The sequence below is a fragment of the Acomys russatus genome, chromosome 8 (assembly GCF_903995435.1).
Source record: "Acomys russatus chromosome 8, mAcoRus1.1, whole genome shotgun sequence".
Taxonomy (NCBI): Eukaryota; Metazoa; Chordata; class Mammalia; order Rodentia; family Muridae; genus Acomys; species Acomys russatus.
This window is the reverse complement of record NC_067144.1, coordinates 3793031-3819501: the sequence shown is the minus strand read 5'-3', so window position 1 is coordinate 3819501 and position 26471 is coordinate 3793031. Positions and strand designations below refer to the sequence as shown.

The following is a 26471-nucleotide window of genomic DNA, read 5'->3' as shown; positions in this document are numbered from 1 at the left end:
CCTTGTTAGGTAATGGAACTGTTGTTAAAACCTTGTCAAAACTGGGGCAATTGCTGCACAGATATGTGTTTGATCTCCAGAACCCAAGTGGAAAGCCGGGTGCAGTGGCACAGGCCTGGACCCCAGCACCAGCGAGGTGGAGACAGGAAGAGCCCTGGGACACTGGATGGATGGCTTGACTGAGCCCAAGACTCACTGAAAGACCCTGCTCAAAACATAAGGCGGGAAGTGGCCATGGAAGACATCTAATGTGATTTGTGGTCTTACACCCATGTGAGTGCAACACACACACACACACACACACACATACACACACACACCTTGTAAAAACTCACAAAACTAAATGGGAAGGGAGGGTGCAGTTTCCCCCTGCTGGGCCCTTTCCCTCTCATTTCAGCCTCCTGCTGAAGCATCTCCTTTCCCTCCTCTCCTGCTATGGAGTGAGCATGGTTTGTCTCCCCGGAACTGACTGGCATCCAGCTTGGTGTTGGGTGCCCCGCACCCCCACCCCATGCCTAGGAAGCTTGGCACTCTTTGCAGGAACGGGCTGGCATCTCAGGAGCAGCTGAGAAGGGGGGCTGCAGTGTGCTCTGTCTACACCCTTCTACCCTGTGCCATGACTTGAAGTAGCACAGGACCAGCTAGATGTAGCTATACAATCTTGGACTTGTCGGCCTCTTTACTACATAATCCATCTTGTCTCTACTGTTCTGTTACAGCAACAGAAAATGAACCAAGGCATTCTCCGTCCCCTCAGCCCCTTTACCTTAGGTTTATGGTGTGTTTGGCGTAGCCTTGGGATATTATTATTACTTTTTAAAAATTGTTGTTGTGTTAAGGATCAAACCCAAGGCCTCATGAATGCTGTGCAAGACCTCTACCACTTAACCAAGTGCCAATCTTTCAATACCCCAGGGCCTGCAGAGCTACAAAGTCAAGGGACAGAAAGGGACAATGAGTGAAGTCCTTGTCTAACACTGAAGATTAGGTAAGGGGTGCAGGACCCGTGTTTTCCCTTCACTTTGATTTATGTTAAAAAGGTTCAAAACCAAAAAGCTAGCATATTGGTTACTTTCTGTTGCTGTGGTAACACATTATGACCAAGCAACTTATAAAAGGAGGGGTTTATTTGGCTTCTTGTTCCACAGGGGTAAGAGTCTGTCACGGCAGGGAAATGTGTCAGCGGATGACGAACATGGGTGGCAGAAACAGCTGGGAGCTCAAATCTCAAGCCGTAAGCAGGAAGCAGTGAACTGGGCATACAGCCTCAAAGCCTGGCCCCAGTGGCCGACTTCCTTCTGCGAGGCCACACAACACTGCCACAATCTGGGGACCAGTATTCAAATGCCCAAGACTATGGGTGACATCTTACTCATGCCGTGCCAGATAGACACTCGATGACTGTCCAGGGCTAGGAATTTGTATGTTGCACAATTAGCAGCAATCTCTGAAGCCTGGGCCTGACTCAGCAGAGTGTTCACATCTAAGAACTCTGATGTAAAAACAAACTGCGGACATTGAAGCACACACACACAGGATGGCTAAAACACTAGCAAACGGCTGCAGCTGAGCTGAGCAGCCAGGGCTTGTCTGCCGTGATCAGGAGGGATGCCCGAGTTTGATCCCATACTGCAGAAAAACCTACCGACCAAGCAGCAAACAAAAGCACCCAGACAAGCAACCATCTGCAAATATGAGGCAAAACCACAGTGAGCAAATCAGATCCGAAGATGCCTCTGATGTCTTAGGGGAGACACGTCATTTGAGAGTGAGTCCCTGAGACGTGTGGTAAGAATTTATGATATAGGGTGTTAACTACAGAGGCTGGATGGCCCCAAACTCGAGAGTTTTCTGCCTCAGCCTCAACTCCCAGAAAACATTACAGCAAATGAATATGATTTGTGCTTTGTTTCTTCTTGAGGCAGGTTTTTCTTTGTAAACCTGATTAGTCCAGAAGTCCATATGTAGACCAGGATGGCCTTGAACTCGCAGAGAGCTGCCTACCTCTGCCTCCCAAGTGCTGGGATTAAAGGCGTGTGGCACCATGCTCGGCTGCTACCATTGATTTTTAAGGCAGTATTGTGTGGTTTGAATGAGAATGGCCCCATAGGCTCATATATTTGAATATATGAGGTCATCAGGGAGTGGAACTGTTTGAAAGGTTTAGAAGGATTAAGAGGTATGGCCTCGGGGCTGGAGAGATGGCTGGGCAGTTAAGAACACTATCCGCTTTTCCAGAGGTCCTGAGTTCAATTCCTGGCAACCACATGGTGGATCACAACCATCTGTAATACCCTCTTCTGACATGCACATAGAACAGTCATATACATTAAATAAATAAATAAATCTTTTTTAAAAGGAAGTGTGGCTTTGTTGGAGAAAGTGTGTCCCTGGTGGTGGTCTTTTTCAAGTTTTCACTTTCTGTCTGTGTCTCTCTCTGCCTGTGGATCAAGATGTAGCTCTCAACTACTGCTCCAGCACCATGCTTCCTGCCAGCCTCTAAAACTGTGAGCAAGGCCACAATTAATACTTTTCTTTTAAGAGAGTTGCCTTGGTCATGGCATCTCTTCACAGCAATAGAACACTGACTAAGACAGAAGTCGGTACCAGGAGTGGAATGTTGCTGTGACAGGCTGGACCACGCTGCTTGTTGTCAGACTGTAAACTTTGGGACTCTGGATTAGGAAAGCAGTTGAAGGACTTTAAGTGAGGTTTACGGGGCTGGACTAGTGGGAGCATCATGGATGACAGCTGAAAGCATAATGAGCATAATGGCCCAGCTCAAGACGTTTCAAAGGGAAGAATATTAGACTATTAGTATGTGGCCTAGAGACCATTCTCGTGATATTTTGGCAAAGAACGTGGCTGCTTTTTGCCCTTGCCCTAGAATCTGCCTGAGGCTAAATTAGAGTTTCAGACTCATGGCTTTGGCAGAGGAGATTTCAAGACAGCCTAGGATTGATGCTACTGTGCGGTTATTAGTGTCCACCCTTATGTAGATCTATAATGAAAAGGAGCAATCTGGACAAAGAAAAATTAAAAATGTACAGTTCAAGGAGAAAAGGAGAACCAGGGTATATTTTGTTGGAGTCCAGTGTTTTGCTCAAGGAGATAAAAAGTTTAAAGAAAAGCCTGATGCTAAATGGAAGAAAGGGAGCGGTGTCCTCAGGGTGAGACCCCACCAAGCCAAGCTTCCAGCCTGTGAGAAGGAGTTAAAAAAAAAACCTTAAACAGTGAAGGAAACTATGCACAATGAAAAGCTTTTGTGAACGTATTGTTGGGCAAGGGGACCAATTTCTAGCCCCATCAAACCACAGAACTTGGTGGGTTCAGCCACGTGGTTCTGGCTTTAGAGTCAAGGATACAAGAAAGGGGTTGTGAAATCTCCCTCCATGACTAAGGAAAGCCACTGAGGCAAGGCATGTGGCAGGGGTGTCCCTGCATGGAGGCTCAGAGGGGTTGTGGTGTGAGCTGTGAAGGTGAGGCCTGTATTCTGTCAGAGACCCCAAGTTGCTGGAGATGCCAAAGTCATGGGACACCTGCCAAGGAAAGTTGCTACCAGAGTGTGGAACCAGTTGGGGGTGGAGGTGGGGGTGGGGAGAGAAAGAGAGGGGGGGTGAGCTTCAGTAAACAAAGCTGAAAAGAGTCGAAGTTCTGAAGAACACTTTGACATCAGATGCAGAGATGCAGAGTTTGGAGTTAGCCCTGCTGGGTTTTAGTCTTGGTTTGGTCTAATATTTCCTTGCTATGCTCCCTGTTCTTCCTTTTGGAATGGTAATGTATATTCTGTGCCAGTGCATGTTGGAAGTATGCGACCTCCTTTTTTATTTTTACACGGGCCACAGATTGCTATGAGTCTCAGAAGAGACTTTGGATGTTGAAACAATGTTAAGACTGTGATAGACTATGGGGACTTTTGAAGTTGAACTGAAATAATGCTTTTTTTTTTTTTTTTTTTTTTTTTTTTGCATTATGGTGTGGCTACAAGCCTATGGGACCCAGGGAGTGGAGTATGGTGGTTTGAGTGAGAAGGGACCCCATAAGCTTATATATTTGAATGCATAGTCACCAGCAAGTGAAACTGTTTGAAAGGATTAGAAGGATTAGGAGGTGTGGCCTTGTTGGAGGAGGTGTGTCATTAGAGGTGGGCTTTAAGGTTTCAAAACCCCACACCTGCCCCCCATATCTCTCTCTCTCTCTCTCTCTCTCTCTCTCTCTCTGTGTGTGTGTGTGTGTGTGTGTGTGTGTGTGATGATAATGAGGTAAGCTACCGAAACTGTAAGCAAGGCTCCCACTGAATGCTTTCTTTTACAAGAGTTGCCATGGTCATAGTGTCTCTTCACAGCAATAGAACACTGATGAAGACAAGAATTCTACATAGCTCAGCCTGTCCTGAAACACACTGCTGGCTTGTTAGATGTGCTCTTGGAGACTCCACTTAAGAAGTTTAACTCCCCTGAGACCATTCCACTGAGAAAGGCATTTGTGCAATTGTCCTGTCACCAGCCTCAATAAATGCAGAAGGTGGAGGTTAATGAGGAAGAGTAACTGCTCCAGTCACATGACTGCTGTGTGTCAGAGATAAACCCTAAGCTCCTCTTAGACTCCTGGCTACTGTCTACAGGTGAACAGGCAGCTGTTACACCCATCAATTTATATCCAGCAACAGTGACAGGGGGAAGACAAGCAACCCAATTCCGCAATTGTCGGCGGTTACAGAGTCTGAATGCAGCACCTCTAGCCTGTGCCCTGGGCAAATGCCCCAGGGTCCTCCTTCAGGTCAGATTTTCCCATTTAAGTGAAAGAGTTCCTTGTGTGTCCATCTGCTGTCTGGACAGGCTGTGCAGAGGCACCTTCTATGCAGAAGCCCTAGAGCTGCCTTGGTGATGTGACGAGGGGCATGGATGGGAGCAGTAACCAGGCCCCTTCATCTGCAGGCAGTGGAATGATTATCTTTTAAAGTGAAGGCTGGCCATGCATAGTGGCACACACCTTTAATCCCAGCACTCAGGAGGTAGAGGCAGGCAGATATCTCTGTGAGTTTGAGGCCATCCTGGTCTACAAAGAGAGTTCCAGAACAGCCAAGGCTACACAGAAAAACCTGGTCTCAAAAAAACCCACAAAAACAAAACAAACAAATAAAAACCAAAATCCAAAAAGCAACAACAAAAACAAAATAAAGTGAAGGCTGATATACTTTCTCTGTAAATACCTAATGTGGCTCTGGGCTCCATCATCCTGACTAGACATCATGAGGCAGCTGTGGGCAGCACATGTGGGACAGCTGTGGACAGTGCACAGGGGCAGCAGAGTGCGGGCATGCCGCTGCTCCCAAAGCCCCTTCCTGGTGGACCGTGAAAGCAGCCTGCTTGTTTTAATCCTTAGCTTTAATTTCTTTCTGTTGAAGCACAGGCCCACAGATGTACCACCACACCTGGCAAAAGCAGTCCATTTAGTTCCCGCTTTTAACTTTACTTTTTGGGGGAAACAGGGTCTTACAATATAACCCTGGCTGGCCTGAAACTCACTGTGTAGACAAGGTCGCCTTTGCAGAGATCCACTTGCCTCTAGAGTGCTAGGATTAAAGGCATGTGCCACTTATACCTGACGCTCGCTCCCCCTCTCTCTCTCCCCTTCCCTCCTTCCCTTCTCTCCAGAACTATCTTGGTTGTATAGGCCAGGCTCACCTCAAACTTGTGATTCCCCCACCTTTACTTCCTAATGGAGTGAGACTGATACTGTTAGCCACTTCCTGTCCTCGAACCCTTGGTGTTACATGTTCCCTGAGCAGAGCTGAGGAATCTTCTCTATGGAGTCCACCAGTCTCTACCATCTCTCCATCCTGTCCAGACACTGCCTTCCCGTCTGGCTCATGGGCCTCCCTGAAAGCGGGAGAATGACTTGCTGACCCTAGGGAGCCAACACAATGCTAGGAGAGCTCATCTGCCAAGCTGCCTGAGACTTCCTCAGGCAACTGTTACAACCAACACCTACGAGGAAGGGGGAGGGGGAGGGGGCTGCAGGCTGAGGCCTCACAGCAGAGGCGGGGCTGGCAGACCCTGCAGCAACATGTCTTTCCCAAAACTGGTGGGGCTGGCGGTTCCATGCCTTGTCTGTACGAGGTGCAGGCGCACAGCAAGTTCAGGTCTAATGGCGTCATTGATGCCAGCTTGCCACCCTGTCTGCCACCCTGGGGTTCCACATGAAGTTATACCTACTTGAGAATCAAGCATTTCTAAAGAGCCCCGAAGCGATATTTTCCTCTTTGTGCAAACAATCCTTTTGTGTAGAGGGAGTTCTGTGGCTTCGTGGCAGACACAGGTGAGAAACACCTCAGCGAACACCATTCACTCCTGTGAAGTCGAGAGACATGCCCCACATGTCAGCACAGCCAGCCCTGGGCAACAGCTGTGGCTTCTCCGCATGCTGTACTGGGAATCCTCCTTGGATAATCTCACGGGAGCTGATGACCCTTCAGCGTCCAGGGCTGAATCCAGATGCAGAGCTTAACCCCAAGAGGCCAGAGCTCCAGACTACCTGTGATCCCAACCATCTTAGAGTTTGCATTGCTCGGCTAAAACACTATGACCAAAAACAACTTGGGGAGGAAAGGGTTTTTATTTTTAATTTATTTATTTTTATTTTATGTGCATTAGTGTTTTGCCTGCATGTATGTTTGTGTGAGGGTGTCAGATCTTGGAGTTATAGACAGTTGTGAGCTGCCATGTGGGTGCTGGGAATTGAACCCGGGGTCCTTTGGAAGAGCAGTCAGTGCTCTTAACTGCTGAGCCATCTCTCTAGCCCCTGAAAGGGTTTTTTGTTTTTTTTGTTTTTAAATCTCATTTTATAACCCTCACGTCACAATCCATCACTGAGGGAAGTCAGGGCAGGAACTCGAGGCAGGAACCTGGAGGCAAGAACGGAAGCAGAGGTATGGAGGAAGGCTGCTTACTGGCTCGCTCAGGCTGCTTCTTTATACAACTTAGGACCCCCTGCCCAGGGTGGCACCACCAGAATCAACCATTAATCAGCTATTAATGCCTTCATAAGGCATTTTCTCAGCTTAAGAACCTTTCTTCTCAAATGACCCTAGCTGTGTCAAGTTGACAATCAACCAATCAACTAGCCTGCACACTAAGTTATCCGGGCATCAGAGACAGGTACTCCCAGGGTCACTTGTCCTGGAGAGGCTCAGCAAGCAGCACAGGCTAAGTAGGTGCTGACTACCCGCAGCGGATGACAATTGCTGCTGCCTCACAAGAGTAGCTATGAGTCAGGAAGAGAGTGGGCATATAGAGGTCCAAAGGCAACATCTTTGCAGGTGGCCATGCTGTGAAGCCAGGGTTCGTGTCCCGTGAGTCTTCAGCCAGAGCTGCTGGGTCTCTCCGGTGGAACTCACAGGCTCCAGGGCTGCACCCAAACCTTAGGCTGAGCTACCAAAGCTACCTAGTAGACACTCTTCAGGTTACCCTGTGCAATACGGGGAAGGGCCTCGGAGCAGCCCCTCGAGTTCAGAGCCCTGCTCTGCAGCCACAAGGTCTGGCAGGAGCAGGAGAAGATGCTGACGGCAGCTCTTTTGCAGCAAGTTGAGGACGAAGACCTTGTGCTTGTGTTCCTGACTCAAGGAAACGTCCAATAAGAACAGGGTGACAGTTGGGCATGGAGGCAGACACAGACAATCCCATCCACTCAGGAGGCAGAGACAGAGGGACAGAGATCCATGGCCGCCTGGGCTTCATCAAAAAACAAGACAGAAAGGATGTTACGGCTGAATACACCGACCCAGAGTCAGCCCTGAGCACAAGAAACACCTGCCACTATTTCCAGCACTAGTTTTCTTTGGCAGTGAGTGGCCTCCTGTGACGTAAAAGGCTGTGTGGATAGCCACCGGAGAGGCAGTGAGTGGGACCTGCATCTCTCAGGTGACCAGCCAGCTGCCCTGAGAAACGTCTAAGGGGATGAGTGCCCTTGACTACTGGTCTTGGGCTATGCTGCCGCCGCCAGGAGCTGCAGTCCCCAGGGCTTGTTCTGGAAACATGCGCAGTGTGTGCATTGAACCTCAGGTGCTGCTTCTGGGCGGCACTTCCTTTCTGTGTGACTCCTTTGCTGCAGCTAACAGGAAGCTGCTGCTTACGCAGGGATGGACAACTTTCACGGAGGCCTCACAGTTTAGCCAATGTGGTTAGTGCAACTTACAACGACTCCCAAAAGAAATAGAAGAAAGACAACAGCTCAAGTTGCCAGAAGAGGCATTTGGACACTGGGAAGCCACAGGATGGATCCACACAGCCCCCATCATGCAAAGCATGTACTGAATACAAGGCAGCCACCCAGAATATGGCATGTGCAGACAGACACAGGTGCTGCGGTTCTTCCATGTCTGATTCCCTATGTTGTATGTCTTCCTGGGGAGACGAATTAGTATCTATCTACCCCAGATAAGCCACAGATGACCAAAAAAAAAAAAAAAAAAAAAGTTACCAATTCTAGCTTAGTGAAGCAATGAGCTTATCTGGGACGTAGGTGGCTCCAAGGCAGCTGAGATCACCCATGGCATTCCCGGGGGATCTCACACAAGCTGTGTCCCTGGAGTTCCCCGTCCAATGCGTAGGCAGTCCACTGGCGAGTTCCCTCCCTAGTAACTGCCACTACCATTTGCAATTTGGGGGAAGAGCCTTGAGAACCTCTGGGTTGAGTCCTATGAGGCAGGAGAGTGTGTCCTACTTTGGAGGAAACAGCTATATAACCACCAGTCCATGGACAGAAGGGGCCCAGCAAACCTATGGGTAGGTGCGCAGTGGCTGCCACCTCCAGGTGTGTGACAAGGAAGGGGGTGGGGACGGTTTGGCAGAGCTTGTGTGAGATGAGGCTTCCCGACAACAGCCATAGGGATCTACACAGGCTTGACATCATTTCCAAAAATGTTGGTAAACAGGACCGCGCTGCCCTGTGCTGCTTGGGTACCATGACAGGGTTTGGGCACTGACAGAAACTGGGCTCTTTGCCACTCTTGGATGGGCTCACTAATTCTGTTGCAAGCATCCTGCCCCCAAGCATCTTAATTTTCTTTGACAGGGTCTCTCAACACAGCCCTAGCTGGCCTGGAACTCGGACATGTACCTGCACCTGCCTCTGTCCCAAGTTTCAGCTCCACTGCCACTTCCCTTAAGGGAGCTGCTGAGGTGGTGGCCTGTGATGCGCAGTGACTAAACCCATGTTCCTGTAAAGGGACAGCTGTGACTTTCTGATTCTTTGCTCCTGCCTTGGGGTACTTGGAGATGGAGGGCTGCTAGGTCAGTTGCTTTTCATCGCTGCGACCAAATATCTCAACAGAAGCAACATGAGGTAGAAAATGTTTATTCAGGCTGACAGTTTGAGGGCACACAGTTCACCATGGCAGGCTGCAACCATGTGAGGTAGCTGGTCACACTGCACCTAGTGAGGAAGGCCAGAGACCTAGACACCGCCTCAAGGCTCGCTCCCAGCAACCTGCTTCTTCCAGAGACTCTCCCACCGAAAGGTTCCACAGCCTTCCAAACTAGTGCCACCACCTGGGGACCGAGTGCTCAGACACAGGAGCGGATGTGGGACAGCCACATTCGAAATATAACAGGCACTTTCCTGTTTATCCCTGCCCAAGACAGACAGGAAGCTCTGATGTTGTCTCCCCATTTCCCCAGAATTTTTCCTTTCTTCTTTTTTCTCCCCTCCTTCAGAAATTCTGTAAGAGGGTAGAGTGGGAGGCCAGGGCACCCCCAATCTTTACCTTGGGAAGCGTGAGGCCATGTCCTGACTTTCGCTACAGTGCCTACTTCTTAGGGAGTTGGTGTTAGAACAGGGTAATACAAACAGGACAGTTGGTGGCAGGTCCCCTGGGGGATTCTGGGAGGATGAATGGAGACTGGTACTCTAGCAGAGACTTCCTCAAAGGGAATGAAGAAGCCTGTGCCTGTGACCAAAGGCTGCTTGGGTGACCTGGGCCTAGGTCTCCACGCTTCTGCCTACGTGCACCAAGTTGGCTCAACTCTAGGGACTCCAGAAAAGCCAGCTTGTCATAGAGCTTGTCCGGTCAGAGTCTGCTGAGGGTGGCTTCCAATTCCCGCCTGTCCGTGGAGACACAGTGCCATCTCTATCCACACGGAATAATCCCCACTCCATTTACAGATTCCAAGCTGGCTGCTATGGTAACAAGGGTTTTAGTTGGAGCCAGGCCTCATGTGTGTGTGTGTGCGCGCGCGCGCACACACACATACACACACACACACACACCTGCTCAGCACTGAGCTATATCTTACACAGGTGTATAGACAGGAGCAACCATGAAGGCCGCTGAGGGTTCTGGGCTCCCCTGGCAACTGCCTCCCTCATTGTAGGGCAAGAGGAACATCCTCGCAACCCACTTGCAGCAGGCCACACTCCCATCTCCTAACCACTGGATCCCTTCCTCCTCCAAATGGCTTCTCAGCTTCCCATGTACGAACACCTTTTGGACTGTGTTTAACTAACTTACTGCCAATTTAACTGAGCTTGTTCTGGCCCTGGAGCTGCGGCACCAAGATAGTTCTTACTGCACATATTTCACCTGAACCACACACTCCTTTCCCAGCCTCCCACATGCGCTCCCCAGCTTGGAGACACCGGGCTAGCCTGTGGTTGTATGACACTTTCAGCACAGAAACATTCAGCCTCAGCAGGCTATATGTAGTGTCTACTGTGGACCAGAGACCAGGAGGGGCGGCACTTGGGGGCGCTCCGGCTCTTTGGGGCAATGATGGGAAAGGAAAGGTCTGCGGTCCACACTTTTTAGTTGCAGCCTTACCTCACAGCCCAGCCCCTCAGTCAACACTACCTCAGAGGCTGCTTACCACTGGTCAGCCACACATTCAAAGAGGCTTTAGGCGCTCACTCCTGACTCAAGGCCTTGTTACTCCACGTACCTCATAGCTATGCTTGTGCCCTGCGTATTACAGAGGCCCTGGCCCATTGCCTGTGTCAGCTGCTTCCCTTTGTCTCCTGCAGTTCCCTGGGAGACAGGCTGTCCTTCTTACCTTACCCTGTCACAGGCTAGTGCTTCCTTTCCTGGTCTTCTAGCTGGACTATGCTGCATTCTACAAGCTCTCCCTCCTCTGACCACCTTGGCCATCCCATTAAATCCTCTCCTGCCTCCATTTTCCTCATCCTGACCTCAACCCTGGATGTCAGGAATCCCTGAACATTTCTGGGGCAAAGAGCCAGGGGATGTAGCAGCCAGCCACTGTGGGATTATACAGCCGCCCGAGGCCAAGCCCTGAGTACCTGCACCCAGAACTACCAGCTTAAAAGACTGGTGACAGGCCTCTCAGGGGATCTGGATGCTCTGACCCTAAGGGGAAAACACGGGGACATCTTCACAGAAAGTTCCCACCTTGACCCAGCTTCAGGCTGGCAATGGAAAATTTATTGTCAAATATGTTTAGGCTGGCCACACTAGCAGGCCTAAGCTGTGCCTCTTATCAAGCTACACGTGCCAGGTGTTTATCGTCTGAATGACAGGCCACAAAAGGAACAGGGAATCTCATGAAGAAAGTGGATTCCAGGACCTTTGGCCACAATTCGCTGTCCTCAGAAGGCCTTGAGGACCTTCCACAGGGCTGGGTCAAGACTGAAGTAAGACAACAGTGTTCTATAGCTAGGTCACGGGCAGGGGTAGAGTGACCAGATGCTGATACGCTGGTCCTTGGACCCTGCAGCAAGCAAGCCATCAGCGGCAAAGGCCACGCAGTACACAGAAGCACTGTGGAAATCCAGAACAGCCAGTGGCTTCATCGTCCTCCAGTGAAACACACGGATGCGATGGTCCCAGCCTGCTGTGGCTAAGATTTTACGGTCTGGCCGGATGGAGACTTCAGCAATTCCAGGATTGGTGAGCTCATGAGTCCTGTATACCTATAAGCAGGCAGAGCAAGAATAATTAGGCTGCTTTTGGGTCTGCTGCAATCCGTGGCCAAATACCCCCATCCTGTCCCAACTCTGCCACAGGCTCTGTGAAAGCTACACGTTCTTGTCCATCTGGCCCCCTCCTCCCAGCATGGTCACAGCGGGGGCTTCCTCAGGCACGCAAGGCTATAAGGCTGTGCTGTGCTTCCTCTTAGGCTGCTTGGACAACTCCGGCCCTGGAGGAACCTGGGAGGCCAGGCCCTGGGTTCTCAGTCAGTGTCTCTCCTGGAGAACCTCCACTGAGGCTTGCGGCACGTGGGGGATGTAAATTCACCAAAAATAACACCAAGAGGTGAATAAGACCCAGAGACGAGGGAGGGATTTGGGGGCAGCCGAGAGAAGGACAAGGTGCCGTGCTTGAATGTGCACCCAGGAGTTCATAGTCAGTAACCTGATTCTCAAATTCACCTATTAATGCTAGCTACAGTGGGTATTTGGCAGGGCTATGTGAAATCACGGGGCCTATCAGTGGCTTTCTACAAGAGGAGATCTGAGCGGGCAGCCTGTCCTGTCTTGTCTGGGATAGTCTCCATGTGGAGACTGGCGCTCCGCAGATGCAGGCTTTGAGCTTCCTGGATTTCTGCACCACTAGCCAAATAATCCCCTATTTTAAAATAAAATTGTATTCATTTTTATTTTTTGTGTTGGATGTTTTGTCTGACGTGTGTCTGGGCACTATGTGCATGCAGCACCCACAGAAGGCACAGACAGCACAAACAGCTGCCATGTGGGTGCTGGGAACTGAACCCTGGTCCTTCCAAGAACAGCCAGTTCTAACCACTGAGTCATTTCTCTGGCCCTAAACTCCTATCCTTTATACACGGCCCAGTCTTAGCAGTCTTAGGCATTTTGTTGTAATAGAAAAATGGGATAAGTACAGAGTGGGGTAGTTGGCACTGGAAGAGGCAGGAGAAATCACATGTGTGCTCCCTGCTGGCTATGGGACTCCCATTTCTCTGGATTTCTGTCTGTCAGTGTGGCCTACTGCTCTATACAGTCTCTGCAGTGTCATTCACTGTGCCCTTGCCAAATGCAAGACCGGTACAGTCACCCAACCTTTAGAACTCCAGAACTTGAGCTAAACTTGAGCCTTTATAAAGCCGCCCTGTCTCAGGGTCTCTGCTCCAGCAATGAACATGGCTCCTTTGGTTACACAGGCCTGCCCTGTGCCCGGCCACCTGACATCTCTGTTCCTGTGAGTGGCTTGCCCCTGAGCCACAAGCTTGCTGTTAGTCCTCTTTGTCTTCAGTGGCTTCTAGTAGGGCCGTATCACCCTTTGCCTCCAAAAAGGCGACAAGGAGGCCATGCATAGTGGTCCGTGCCTTTAATCTTAGCACTCTGGAGAAAAGGGACAGGTGGTCTCTGTGAGTTTGAAGCCAGGCTGATCTACATAGAGAGTTCCAGGCCAGACAGAACTACATAAATGAGATTCTGCTTTAGAAAGAAGGAAAGAAAGAAAGAAAGAAAGAAAGAAAGAAAGAAAGAAAGAAAGAAAAGGGCTGGAGAGATGGCTCAGAGGTTAAGAGCATTGTCTGCTTTTCCAGAGGTCCTGAGTTCAATTCCCAGCAACCACATGTGACTCATAACCATCTATAATGTGATCTGATTCCCTCTTCTGGTGGGCAGGTGCACATGCAGGCAGAATGCTTTATACATAATAAATAAATAAATAAATCTTAAAAAAGAAAGAAAGAAAGAATAGATTTGGGTGTGGTGGCACACACCTTTAATGCCAGCACTTGGGAAGCAGAGGCAGGAGGATCCCTGTGAGTTCAAGGCCAGCCTGGTCTACAAAGTGAGTATAGGACAGCCAAGGCTACACAGAAAAAGCCAAGAAAAGGAAAGAAAAAAAAATAGAAAAGAAGAGAAAGACAGACAGATACAAGGAAAAATAAAGAAAGAAGTAGGAAAAATGAATGGCAACATCCATGGGAGCCAGTAGAAGTGGGCACCCAGCAATTTAGCTAGAAATTAACAAAGCACAATGTGATAAAGTGGGTTATCAGGAAGTCAAGCAGCCAATCAGTGTGGGACTTGGCAGGGTTCAGGAAGGAGGAAGAAATAAGTGAAGGGAATGAGCACCAATGCCAAGCTTTTTTTTTTTTTAAAGATTGTTATTTATACAGCTATTAAAAACCAGGAACTCCTGAAATTTGTGGACAAATGGATTGAACTAGAAATGATCATAATGAGTGAGTTCACCCAGAAGCAGAGTCAAATGGTATATACTCACTTATATCTGGACACTAGCCCAAGGGGCATGTCCCATGAAAGTCTTCACTTACCAGGAAAGTGGGATAGAGGGGAGGACATCCTATTGGGACTCTAGGTGAGAGAAGCATGGGAGAATGGGGAAATAGAAGGTCCCAAAGGGTCCTAGAAACCTACAAGAACATTATGACAGGAGGATCTGTCCCCAGGGGTCCTGCTCAAACTATGGCACCAGCCAAGGACAATGCGTGCAGTAAACTTCAAACCCCTACCCAGATCTAGCCAATGGACAGGACATTCTCCATAGTTGAGTGGAGAATGGGGTCTGACTTTCACACAAACTCTGGTGCCCCATATTTAACCACGTCTGCTGGATGGGGAGGCCCAATGGCACTCAGAGGAAGGACAGCAGGCTACCAAGGAGAGACTTGATACCCTATGAGCATATACAGGGGGAGGAGGTCCCCCTCAGTCACAGTCATAGGGGAGGGGAGCAAGTGGAAAGTGGGAGGGAGGGAGGAATGGGAGGATACATGGGATGGGATAACCATTGAGATGTAATATGAATAAATTAATAAAATATATTTGTTGTAAAAATAAATAAATAAACATTCTTTAAAAAGATTATTAGTTATACAGTATTCTGCCTGCATGTACACCTGCAGGCCAGAAGAGGACACCAGATCTCATTATAGATGGTTGTGAGCCACCGTGTGGTTGCTGGGTATTGAACTCAGGACCTCTGGAAGAGCAGTGCTATTAACCGCTAAACCATCTCTCCAGGACACCAATGGAGATCTTGAATGAAGTGAGATGGGGTGTGGGAGGGCAGGAAGATTAAAAAATAAACCAAGTGATAGCAAACCAGTTGAAATGGACCAGAGAAAACATGGAGGGCAACAGAAGAGCAACTGCAATGTATTGAAAGGAAAGTTTTAGAATCTAAGTCCGAAGAAAGGCTGTAAAATCATTCAACAGTAAAACACTCTAAAATCAGTAAGGTTAAGAGTTAAGAAAGACCTTCTGATAGCCAGTCCCTCCCCCTCCAATCACATGGAAGATGAGGGCCCTGTAGAAGCTGTCACCTGAAAGTTCCAGGGCTACGTATGTGCCAGCAGACAGTGGAGCAATGCTCACACAGGCAGAAGGGGACTATGGCCCGAGAGTTTTATATCCAGCCAAACTGTCACTCAACTGTGAAAACAGTAGACAGACATTTATGAACATGTGAGAACTGAAAGAATACTGCTGCCGAAGTCCTTCTGGAAGAACAAGAGGATTAACTCCAGTCTTGCAGGAGGTAGCTAGGCAGCTGCAGTGAGCGGTCTGGCAGACGGCACTGAGTCTACTTACCTATGGGATTAGGCACAAGACATGGGGATTATGGCTAGAAACCAGTTATGTAACTAACAGAAGCATGGGCGGGTGACGAGAAAGACAGGTGCTGCTGAGGACTTGTGCCCTGTAAGGACCTCCCACCATAAAGGATGGCAAATCAGCATATTTCCTCCTCCTTCCCACTGAGGGGAGATGCCTGGTTTCCTAGTTATCTGGCTTTGAATATCTGTATATGATAACAGTGAAGCAACAAAAAATATAAATATTCTCTGGTTTCATGATTAAATTCTACCTAATGTTAAATTTAAATCTGAGCTATGTAGAAAGGAGACTCCAAAGTGTCAAACAGCAGATAAGCCAGAACATGAGGGGAGAAGCGGGGGACCATTGGGGTTCTAAACCCAAAGCAGTAAGATAAAGCTTGGTACCTAGCCCTGGTCAAAGGTACAGGTCACACTCAAGAGCTGTGACTGTGTTCAGCAAAGAGGCTCATCTGTCACAGAGTGCTTACAACACAGTGTCTGTTGACTAACTAGTCACTTTGCTGGAAACAGCCATGAAGGCAAACAGAAAACACAAAGTGATTGTGGATAGGCCCTGGACAGCAGGCAGAGGCGGGGGCCCTGGACAGCAGGCAGAGGCGGGGGCCCTGGACACAGGCAGAGGCGGGGCCCTGGACAGCAGGCAGAGGCCGGGGCCCTGGACACAGGCAGAGGCGGGGCCCTGGCATTCTCTGCCTGGGGACAAAATCAAGCTGGAATATAATAGTCATATTAAGCTGAGGAGACTGATCAAAATCTGGGTCAACTAACTAGAAGGCTGAGGTCTGTGAGGATGAGGTGGCAGGATGGAGCAAGATGTGACTGTGAGGCTGAGGACTAGATGTAGGTTCCCTGGGAGGCCTTGCTTGGGCTAGGCTATGTATGTTCACAGCAGATGACAGGCCTGCCAGGGAAGCTGTCACAGGGCTTTAAATTGGAACAGGTATGAGATATCACCAGTAAGAGCTAAAGATGGGCTGGCTGAGCCCCTGGCCTCACATCACCTAGGAGTGAGGCCTGCTTTAGACACCTACCAAAGCGAGAAGCCAGGCCTGGCAAGGTCGGCATGGGGTGGTGGTGGGGGCCGGTGTTGCAGTGCAACCACAATGGAGGTGGCGGGGATGGCTTTTCTACAAACCTGCCCCAACCCAGCATGACGCCACATCCACACAAGTCCAAAGTGAACAGCCAGCCACTAAACCCACCACTAGAGAAGAGGCAGATAGACGCTCATCAGCTCAAAATAAGAGGATTCAGTGTCTTCATCACCAGCACATTGGCAGGCGTTATTAGACACACAGGAAGGCAGGGCTAGGTGCTCCATAATCAAGGGAAAATCCAGCCAATGGAAACTGATCCCCAGATGGTGCAGGTACCGAATACAGCAAATAAAGACGCCTGTGAAAGGTAAAGGGCTATGCGATGACACAGAGTGTGAAGGCCTCAGTTCGGATCTTCAGGACCCATGGAAAAACCCCAGGAAGGTCCAGTGGCCACTTGAAACCCCAGCATTTGAGAGGCGGAGATAGGGGATCCTGGGCAAGCTGATGAGCTAGGCTAGTTGGAACTGGTAAGCTCTAGGCCCAGCGACAGAAGACAGCAACTGTCTTAATAACCACACTGGAGAATTATCAAGGAAGACATTCACCATCAACTTCAGTGCCTCATACACATGCATGCTCATACATGAACACATACATGCACTCACACATGTGCAAACATGCATACATACACACACGACACATACATAAAATCTAAAGAAAAATTTATTCAAATATTTACAACATTATGTGGAGTAAGCACATAGGAATTATCAGTATAGAGTAAAAGTTACAAAAAGAACAGAAAGTATAGCGCTGACAATATCAGCTAGAATAAATATACACGGGGCGAATAGCAGATTAGAAAGTGTTCTATAAAAAAGTGAACTGAACTCGTGCACACCTTTAATCCCAGCACTCTGGAGGCAGAGGCAGGTGGATCTCTGTGAGTTTGAGGCTAGCTTGGTCTACAAAGTGAGACCAGGACAGCCAAGGCTACACAGAGAAACTCTGTCTCAAAAAAAAAAAAAAAAAAAAAAAAAATTAAAAAGTGAACTAGACCAGCGAGCTGGTTCAGACGGCAAAATGCGTGCTACCAAGCTGACAACCTGAGTATGATCCTTGGAACCCACAGGGTAGGAGAAAACCTGCTCTTGCAAGCTGTCCTGTGCACATGCACAGCACACAAACACACAGATAAATAATATATTCTTTCAGAGAAAGGGGCTGAATTCTAGACAAGACCTGAGTCTACAAGGAAAGTGTCAGAGCTGGCAGTTGCTGATAAATATTAAACACTCTGCACGTGCACGTGTGTGTGTCTGTGTGTGTGTGTTTGTTGGGCCAGGGGGTGCTTAGCAGGAAGAGCACATTGGCGCCTCCTCCTTCACATGGTGCTTACAACCACCTGCTAGTTCCAGCTGCTGGGGCTCCAGTGCCTTCTCCTGGCCTCCGCGGGCGCCTGTGTACATGGCATGCATCATACACAACACACAGACAAAAGTAAAAATCTGTTAAAAATATTGTGGTTTTGGAGCTGGAGAGATGGCTCAGAGGTTAAGAACACTAGCTGCTCTTCCAGAGGTCCTGAGTTCAATTCCCAGCAACCATATATATGGTGGCTCACAACCATCTATAATGTGACCTGATGCCCTCTTCTGGGCATGTATACATAATAGTTTTTTAAAATATTGTGATTTTAAGTTTATAAAAAACTGCTTCAGAGTCTGGGCATGATTGCACGAGCCTTTGGTCCCAGCAGAGGCATGCAGGTCTCTGAGTTCAAGGCCAGGCTGGCGTACTGAATGAGTTCCAGGACAGCCAGAGATACACAGAAAAATCCTGACTCAAAAACCAAAACCCAAACAAGCAAACAAACAAACAAACAAACAAAAAACCCTCCAAGAAACAAAATTAAACAAAACTAAAAACCCAATCAAACTGTCTAAAGCAGAACCAGTCCAAGAGGATGAGCACACAGAAGCCCAGGACAGCCTGGCAGCGCAGGGTCTCAGCGCGCGCACTGTTTCACAGTGGGCACAGATGTAGTGGATCTATTGGAGAAACACGGAAATGAGCAGCAGAGGGTCAAAGACCGGAGCAGACAGAGGACTGCAAACACAGACATGGACTCAGCCCCATTCCTGATCAGAACACTGAATACAAATGGACCAGAGCTACAGTTAGAACACAGTGACTGTCAGAAAGCATTAAAAGAGCAACACACAGCCTTGTGCAATGGTGTACGCCTTTAATGCCAGCATGTAGGAGGCAGAGGCAGGCAGATCTGATAAGTTCAAGGCCAGCCTGGTCTACACAGTGAGATCTTGCCCCACCCACAAAAGCAAGAAATAACATGTCATTCATAAAGGTATTTTTTTCATATATACACCAATAAAAATAGGCTGAAGGTAAAAGCATAGAAAAGATGTACTGTGAAAAGGGCAAAGCTGAGAAAACAGGCTGCTGTTCAGTATTAGCTCAGGCCAGCTTCTGGACAAAGAGCACCATGAGGGCACACTAGGCTGGGTGCAGGTCAGTGGTAGTGCTTGCCTAGCACATGGGAAGTCCTGATCTCCATCCCAATGCTCTCTCTCTCTCCTTTCCCTCCTTGTTCCCCTGCTCTGGTACACATACATACGCACACGCACACACACACACACACACACACACACACACACACACACACACACACAGGCACACACATATAAGCAATCACACACAAGCAAGCATAAACACACTCACATAAGCACATACACACACAAGCACACACACGTAAGCACATACACACAGCAAGCATACACAAGGACAAACACACAAGCATATATGCATACATACACACAAGCATACAACACACACATAAACAAAGAAGCAAGCACACGCACACATACCTACATATAACCTAAGGAAGAATGGGCCCTTTGCAAGGAGGAAGCAAGTATCTGAAATGCTTACAGACCTCATAGCACTTCAAAGATCACGAAGCAACACTGGCAGAAATAAAGGGTGCAGGGTCCTAAGACTCCTCCTCAGGAACTGGCAGAAAACCAGACTGCAGCCCAAATCAGTAAGGATTTGAACCACAGCCTGGCTCATGTGACCTACATCAAGCTAACATAAGATTGCCAACAGCTGGGCTGCACCTGTCTTCACCAGGTGTATGAAGTCTGCTCTCGTAGACAGTGCTACACACAGGGCCAAAATGAGGCCACGTGCTCATAAGCACTGAGACTAACAACAGGATTGACTAGATTAAAGATACCTATCAAGTCAACAAGTATTTGGAGATTAGTTAATAGATTTCTAAAGAATTCACAGATCTAAGAAGAAATATGAGGGGGAAAAAAAGAGCTTTAGGCTGAGGATGGTGGGTCTTGAACTCACTGTGTAGCCAAGGCTGCCTTGACCTCCTGATAGTCTCGCCTCCACCTCCAGTGCTGAGGTTAAGGTGTGAGACACCAGACTTGGTTCTGAAGGTGGTGCAGATCAAAGACATAATGTCTAAGACCCCTGTGTGGCAGATCCACTATGGAGATTTCTAGGCTGGGGGTTGCCCTGACAACAGCCCGTGCAGGTTGGATCCAGGACTACAGGCCCCACAGAGGCCTTTCTAGAGCACAAGCCTATCAGAACCCACTCACACATACTCAGAGGCCACCACGCCTACCATCTTGAGATCCCACCAAAGAGTTGAAAAATGGCCTTGATTTATGGGAGAAGGGCTACTGTTCAAGAACGTTCCAGCATGCCAGGCTTGATGGCACAGACCTTTAATTTCAGCAGTCAGGAGGCAGAAGCAGGAAGATCTGTGTGAGTTTGAGTCTAGCCTGGCCCACACAGTGAGTTTAAAGACAGCCAGGACTATATAAAGAAACTTTACATTTTTTAGGGTTGTACTGTTCACTGTATAAAATGTAGCCCTCTGGGCTGCTGTGGTGGCACATACATCACTCTAGTACTTGGGAGATAGAGTCAGGGTCAGGAGTTCACAGTCATCCGTGACTGAGGGCAATCTGGGCTGCATGAAACTGTCTAAAAAAAAAATTAAAGTAAGGGGGTTGGAGAAATGGCTCAGGCATTAAGAGCACTTTCTGTTCCTCCAGAGGACCCAGGTTTGACTCCCATCACCTACGTGTTAGCTGACAGCCATCTGTAACTGCAGTTTCTGGGAATCTGATGCCTTCTGCTAGCACTGCACACAGCTGACTAACAGAAACACACATGCCCACACACATAAAATAAAAATGTGTTTTAAAGCAGGGCATGGTGGCACACGCCTTTAATCCCAGCACTTGGGAGGCAGAAGCTGGCGATCATTGTGAGTTTGAGGCCAGCCTGGTCTACAAAGCGATTCCAGGATAGCCAAGGCTACATAGAGAAACCCTGTTTCAAAAAACAAAACAAAAACACACAGAAAAAACTTAAAAAGTAAAATAAAAGAAAATGTATAAAAGAATATAAAAGAAAAAGAAGAAACAGCAACCGTAGGACAAGAGCTAGTTCCACAAGAAACACACCTACATCTTGAAGGGCCAGGAAGGTTAAGAAAACCTAAAACTTGAACTAGGGGCAGAGGCAAGGACCAGCATGAGGGTCTCCCATACCTCAGGGCCTTGGCCATATGTGTGCTTTGTGAACAGGCATCTATGTAGAGACACTTCCTCCTCACACACATGTGGCCCACTGATGCAAACAGGCCAGCTCTCTGCATTTCAGAGAACTGAAATCATTCAGACCTTGTTCTCTGACCACAATGTAATTAAGTTAGAATTTGAAATCTAGAAGATAACTGGGGTGTGGGGTGGGGAATCAAACATTTGGAACAAAACAAAACAACCCCCCCAAAAAAAACCAAACCACTCCAATCAGCTCAGTTCAGAGGCCAGAGAACAAATAAGACAGGGTTGGGGCTAGAGAGATGGCTCAGTGGTTAAAAGCACTGACTGCTCTTCCAAAGGACCCAGGTTCAATTCCCAGCACCCACATGGCGGCTCACAACTGTCTGTAACTCCAAGATCTGACACCCTCACACAGACATACATGCAGGCAAAATACCAATGCACATACAATAAAAATAAATAAATTATAAAAAAGAAAGACAGGGTCCACCTAGAAGTGAGGCATATCTAGCAGTGTGGGAACCAGCTACAGGGTCCCCTTATGGGAACACAGACAGAGAAACTGGGACTGATGGTGCCATCGCCAACATGAGTTGGGATGACTGAGTATGCTCATGGACAGTAAGAAGAGGAAGAAATGACACGGATAGGACTGAAGAAGAACGTAGGTGACATACCAGCCACCAACAACTACAAAATGTTCATCAGACAAGTATGTAAAGATTTTCACACTTAAAGTTAAAAGTCCAGAAAAACATGACCAATACCCCCCCACTCCCACCCCATCCAACTCAAGCCCAGCATGCAGAGACCAAACTGAAAGCAACTCAGGCCAAGTGTCTGAGCAGGAAGAGGCCAGTCTCCCCACTAGACCCCCCGGCCCTGCAGTAAAACAGCCCAGACTTAGCCAGTGAGCAGGAGAGCAGGGGTTGCTCTGCAGCTCCTGTACCCTCAACTCTGTCAGCAGAACCATATGGTAGAGTGGGCAGGTGTCAGTCAGCCCACAGAGCCACGCTCCGACCCAGCCGTGGTGCAGCGCATTATCTGAGATGCAGCCTCACCACGTGGCCAGAATGGTCTTGAATTCCCAAGCTCAAGTCTCAGCCTTCTGAGGAGCTGAGAGTATAGGCACACACTCCCGCAGTAGGCTTTATTTTGTTGCTTTGATACTAATGGGAAAACAACAATTGCATTTACTAAATTAAGAGTCGAGAAGAAAATCCAAGGCTGTGGAAATGACTTTGTTGGTAAAGCGTCTGCTAAGCAAGTGCAGGGACCTTAGCTTGGGCATCCACATGAAAAGCCCAGCGCATTGGTGCTTGCCTTTAATCTCAGTGCTGGGAAGGTGGAGACAGGATCCTGGGGCTTCCTGGCAGCCAGTCTAGGTGAACTGGTGAGCTCTGGGCTCAGTAAGAGACTCTGGCTCAAAAGATGAGTGCATAGGGTTGGAGAGATAGCTCGGCAGCTAAGAGTAAATACTACTCTTGCACCCATGTCAGGCAGCTCCCAACTGCCTGTAACTCCAGCTCTGGGGATCTAATACCCTCTTCTGGCTTCTGCTCACATGCACATACACCTGTCCATACATAGAGAGAAAGAAAACCTGTGTCCGCTAGAAAGAGGCAAGAAACACATCTGTCAAAACCTAGCACACATTCACAATCCAACGACACCCAATGAGAACCTGTGTGTCACAGCACAACAGGAAACACAGCCTACTGGTCCAGTTCCATCCAAGGTGACCTGCTTAGATGTGACAGGTCTGGGTCCCAGCCAGTGACAAAGCAACTCGGTCCTCCAGGCCAATTGCTGCCATGCTCTCCTCTGCCCTTCCAGATGCCTCTCCAGTGCCTGGCTCCCATCCATGGACCTGCCAACACTCTCTGGTCACTGACCACTTCTTCCAGACCCCTCCTGTCTCTTGGCCAGGCTGCCTATGTGTGTCCTGGATGCTCTGCCCACATTCTATGTTCTCACTTGTCAGAGGCCCAGCTCTGATTCTAAATGCTTCCCGCCAGTGTGTGGGCACAAGCAGTTAAAAGGGCTGCAGAGCTCAACTGTCCATGAGCTCAGGTGGGTCCTCTGTGTGCAAAGCATCTGACAGCTGACGTGCACCCTCCAACACTCCCTCTACATGGTTCTCTGTCTTCACTGGGCTCCACACACAGGCTGAACTCAGAGCTTGTGCCGGAGCAGGGTGTGGGGCAGATGCTGTGGCATGGTGTGCCTGAGCATGCATGTGGGGCCCGCCCATGCCTGCAGACACATCCACTTGCTCCTCCTAAGACTGGAGTGCTATGGTCCTGGGGAAACTAGGGGCTGAGAACCTGTGCGGCAGACTGGATTAGAACTGTTTTATCCTTGTCTCCCTGGGAGCGTTGGCTTGGCCAAGATTGAGAGGAGACCCCACTGGAACCCACTCGGGACTAGGGACACTTCCTCGCTTGTCCCAGGAACTTACCAACACTGCTGATTCCCAGAGAGAAGAGAGCAGTGTCTAACCCTGTAGCTGGCTGCCTGCTACTGTGTGGTGAGGTCCAACAGAGCCCTGACTGTGCTCCTCAGAGGCAGAGAGGTGTGCAAGGACAGAGGGCAGGTCCTTATACTGACTTTCTCCTGCCTCCCGACTAGTTCTTGATATGAGAGGGGCCAAACTGCCAACTCTGACCAACCATGGCCCTTTGGGATAGGAGTAAGTCCACATCGACCCCTTCATACCTGGAAACAGGTATGGCATGGAGGACTGGTCTCCAGGGAGGTGAAGAGACTGAAAGCCTGGTAGGAGCCTCACCTGGGGAAAGGCCGGCGCCCACCCTGGGGCCGTGCTCCTGAGGATGAGAAAGATGAGCAGGGGCATGGAAGACATAGCATCCTCATGTTTCACTAGCAGCTGCTTGGCGCCCACGACCCCACCGCAAACCCTGTGTGCTGCTTCGGTATGGGTAAGCACTCTTGGTGCACATGGCGGTGACCCTGCAGTTTCTGACTTGCTGACCCTAGAGGCTCTGCGGAGGCCATGGCTGTGGCACAACCAGGACTGCAGATGAGCACACAGCTGGGACTTTCTGCCAAGCACACTGAGCTGTTCTGGCCCAGGGCTCAATAGGGTGGGGGAGTCTTGTTATTACTTAAAGACCTAAAACACTATCGGCTGTAAATCAGTCCCTGCTTCAAGGCTATGGGCCCTACTCCATGTGGAGGGAGGAGCAGGGCCTGGGTGCCACCTGTACCTGACACTGTCTGAGGCTCAGGCTTGATGCCTTGCAGCAGAGCCACCTCGGGGAGGCGGGCTTGAGGTTCCCCGAGCACTCTGCAGTAGGTTGTCCTCTACAGGCATCCTGCTGGTCATAGCAGCCCCTCCCTGGCTGAGCTCTGGCCTGGGCTCAGGACCCTCCAGAAGGATGTGTGGCCACCAGTGGCTCTTACAACTCATGACCTCAGGTGCCAGGAATGCTCGGCACGGCGCCATCTGGTTCTGATTACCCATGCTAGGCTGCGGGCGCCTCAGCCAGGGATCTGCGTCCCGAGTGGCTGGGAGATTGATTTGGGTTCCTCAGAGGCTTTAGCAGGAGGATGTGAGGAAGGCACGTCTGAACCACCATGGGGCTTGGGCCAAGGCAGGCGGCCATATTTTGGTGCCATGGCACCAGCAAGGATGCTGTGGACAGGAGGCCATCTCATGTCTCAGGTGTTAGGAATGAGCTTAAATGGCTTGCCTTGGCAAATCATCAGATGCTCCTTCCCAGAGCACGGGGCTTTACAGAAGAGGGATCTCTGCGGCCTCTGGGGCCAGCCCTGGGCCTGACTGGGTGAAACAGCACTGGGCCTTCACTGGAGTCATGAGTCATCCTCACCCCCCCCCCCCCAAAAGCAGGAAGGCAATCTCAGCAGGGGGGCTGGGGCTCTCCACCTCCTTTGATGTGTAGTGCTGAGCCAGGCCCTGCCCACATCACCCCAACTACTTCCAGGCTGCAGTTCCTAGCTCCCTTCTGCTTTAACTTTTCAATTCATTAGTAGAGTAAAAGTTCATCTCTGGACTGGAACAAGCCCATAAATTAAGTCTTAAGTCCCAGCAGCTGTTTCCCAAACATATTGGGAGAGTCCAAGAAGACACAGGCTGGAAGGGCTTCCTCCCCAGAGTGGGCACAAGAGGCAGGAGTAGGAGCTGCGCAGCTAGCAGGAGCTGCCTAGGTGTCGGTCCTCGGCCTTCAGGCTGATGAGAATCAAGCCACAAGGGAGATGGATGCTGCACCCACAGGGCCCTGCTGCTGCCCTTTTCCAGGCTTCAGAGGCAGTGGGGAGTGTGTGAAGGAGACCCCAAGCCTACTTGCTGGTCTCAGCACCTGGTGAGGGGGCCTCAGGACACATAGATCCAGTGGCTGGCTACTGTGCTTTCCCACATGCACTAACACGGGGCTTAGGGATTCTTCTGCAGGTTGGAGGTCCTTTCCTTTACAGCAGGGACCCTGTGGGTTTCTAAGACACCAAGGAAAGGATGGATGAATGCAAACACAGGGCAGTTTTACTCTGAATGCACTAAGTGCCCAGCACAGGGATGATCAGAGCTCAGGACTATGGGTCAAAGCCTGCCTTACCAGTGGGCCTGACTGCCCACCTTCCCTTTCCTACTGGGCAGTGGGGGTGGGGAGGCCAGGTTATCTATGCTGTCTCTGCTCCCTAGTGCGGCACTGCTGGACCTCCCTCTACTTAGCCAGTCACTGTCCCCAAACCACAGTATGTCATCTTTTTGGGCTCCTCTTATGGTTCTAGCCCACATCAGCCTCCTTCTGCCCTAGGGCTTCCCCTGACTCCCTATCTACTGCCACGATCAGTCCCTTTCCCGCAATGGCCCCATGATAAGGCCCTAATTTGTACCCTGGGTTTAGTGATGCCCTCAAGACCCTGGATGCCATCCAGCATCAGCCGAGCCCGGACTTTCCCCACCCACCCACATGCCTCAGGAACTGGTAGAGGCACTCAGGCCCAGCCCTGATATGCTCAAAGCAAACCCAATCCTCAACACAAGGCCTGAGCCGGGCAGTGTGACGCAGCTGAGCAAGACTTCCTGCCCTCTTTGGGAGGGCTGCAGTAATGAGCTCTGAAGCCTCCTACTGGGTGGAGGCAACTAGGACCATCATACCCAAAGGGTTGGCATGGCCCCTAGCTCTGTCCTAAGTGTTCTGGCTAAGTCCAGTGAAGCTGGGAGATGAGCTATGGCCACATGGTACTGCACAGAGCATGCAGCT

General features: G+C 49.6%; 1 protein-coding gene across 2 annotated transcripts in view; it reads right to left on the bottom strand.

The window, feature by feature from the left end:
• Positions 1-10997: 10997 nt before the first annotated feature.
• Positions 10998-26471, bottom strand: part of Gnb1l (G protein subunit beta 1 like) — a 62730-nt gene continuing 47256 nt past the window's right edge. For both annotated transcript variants that reach the window (XM_051150675.1, XM_051150674.1), the window contains exon 7: positions 10998-11925. In XM_051150675.1, the coding sequence (XP_051006632.1) occupies positions 11674-11925 (252 nt within the window). In that variant the 3' untranslated portion in view covers positions 10998-11673. The remainder of the gene's footprint in view (positions 11926-26471) is intronic.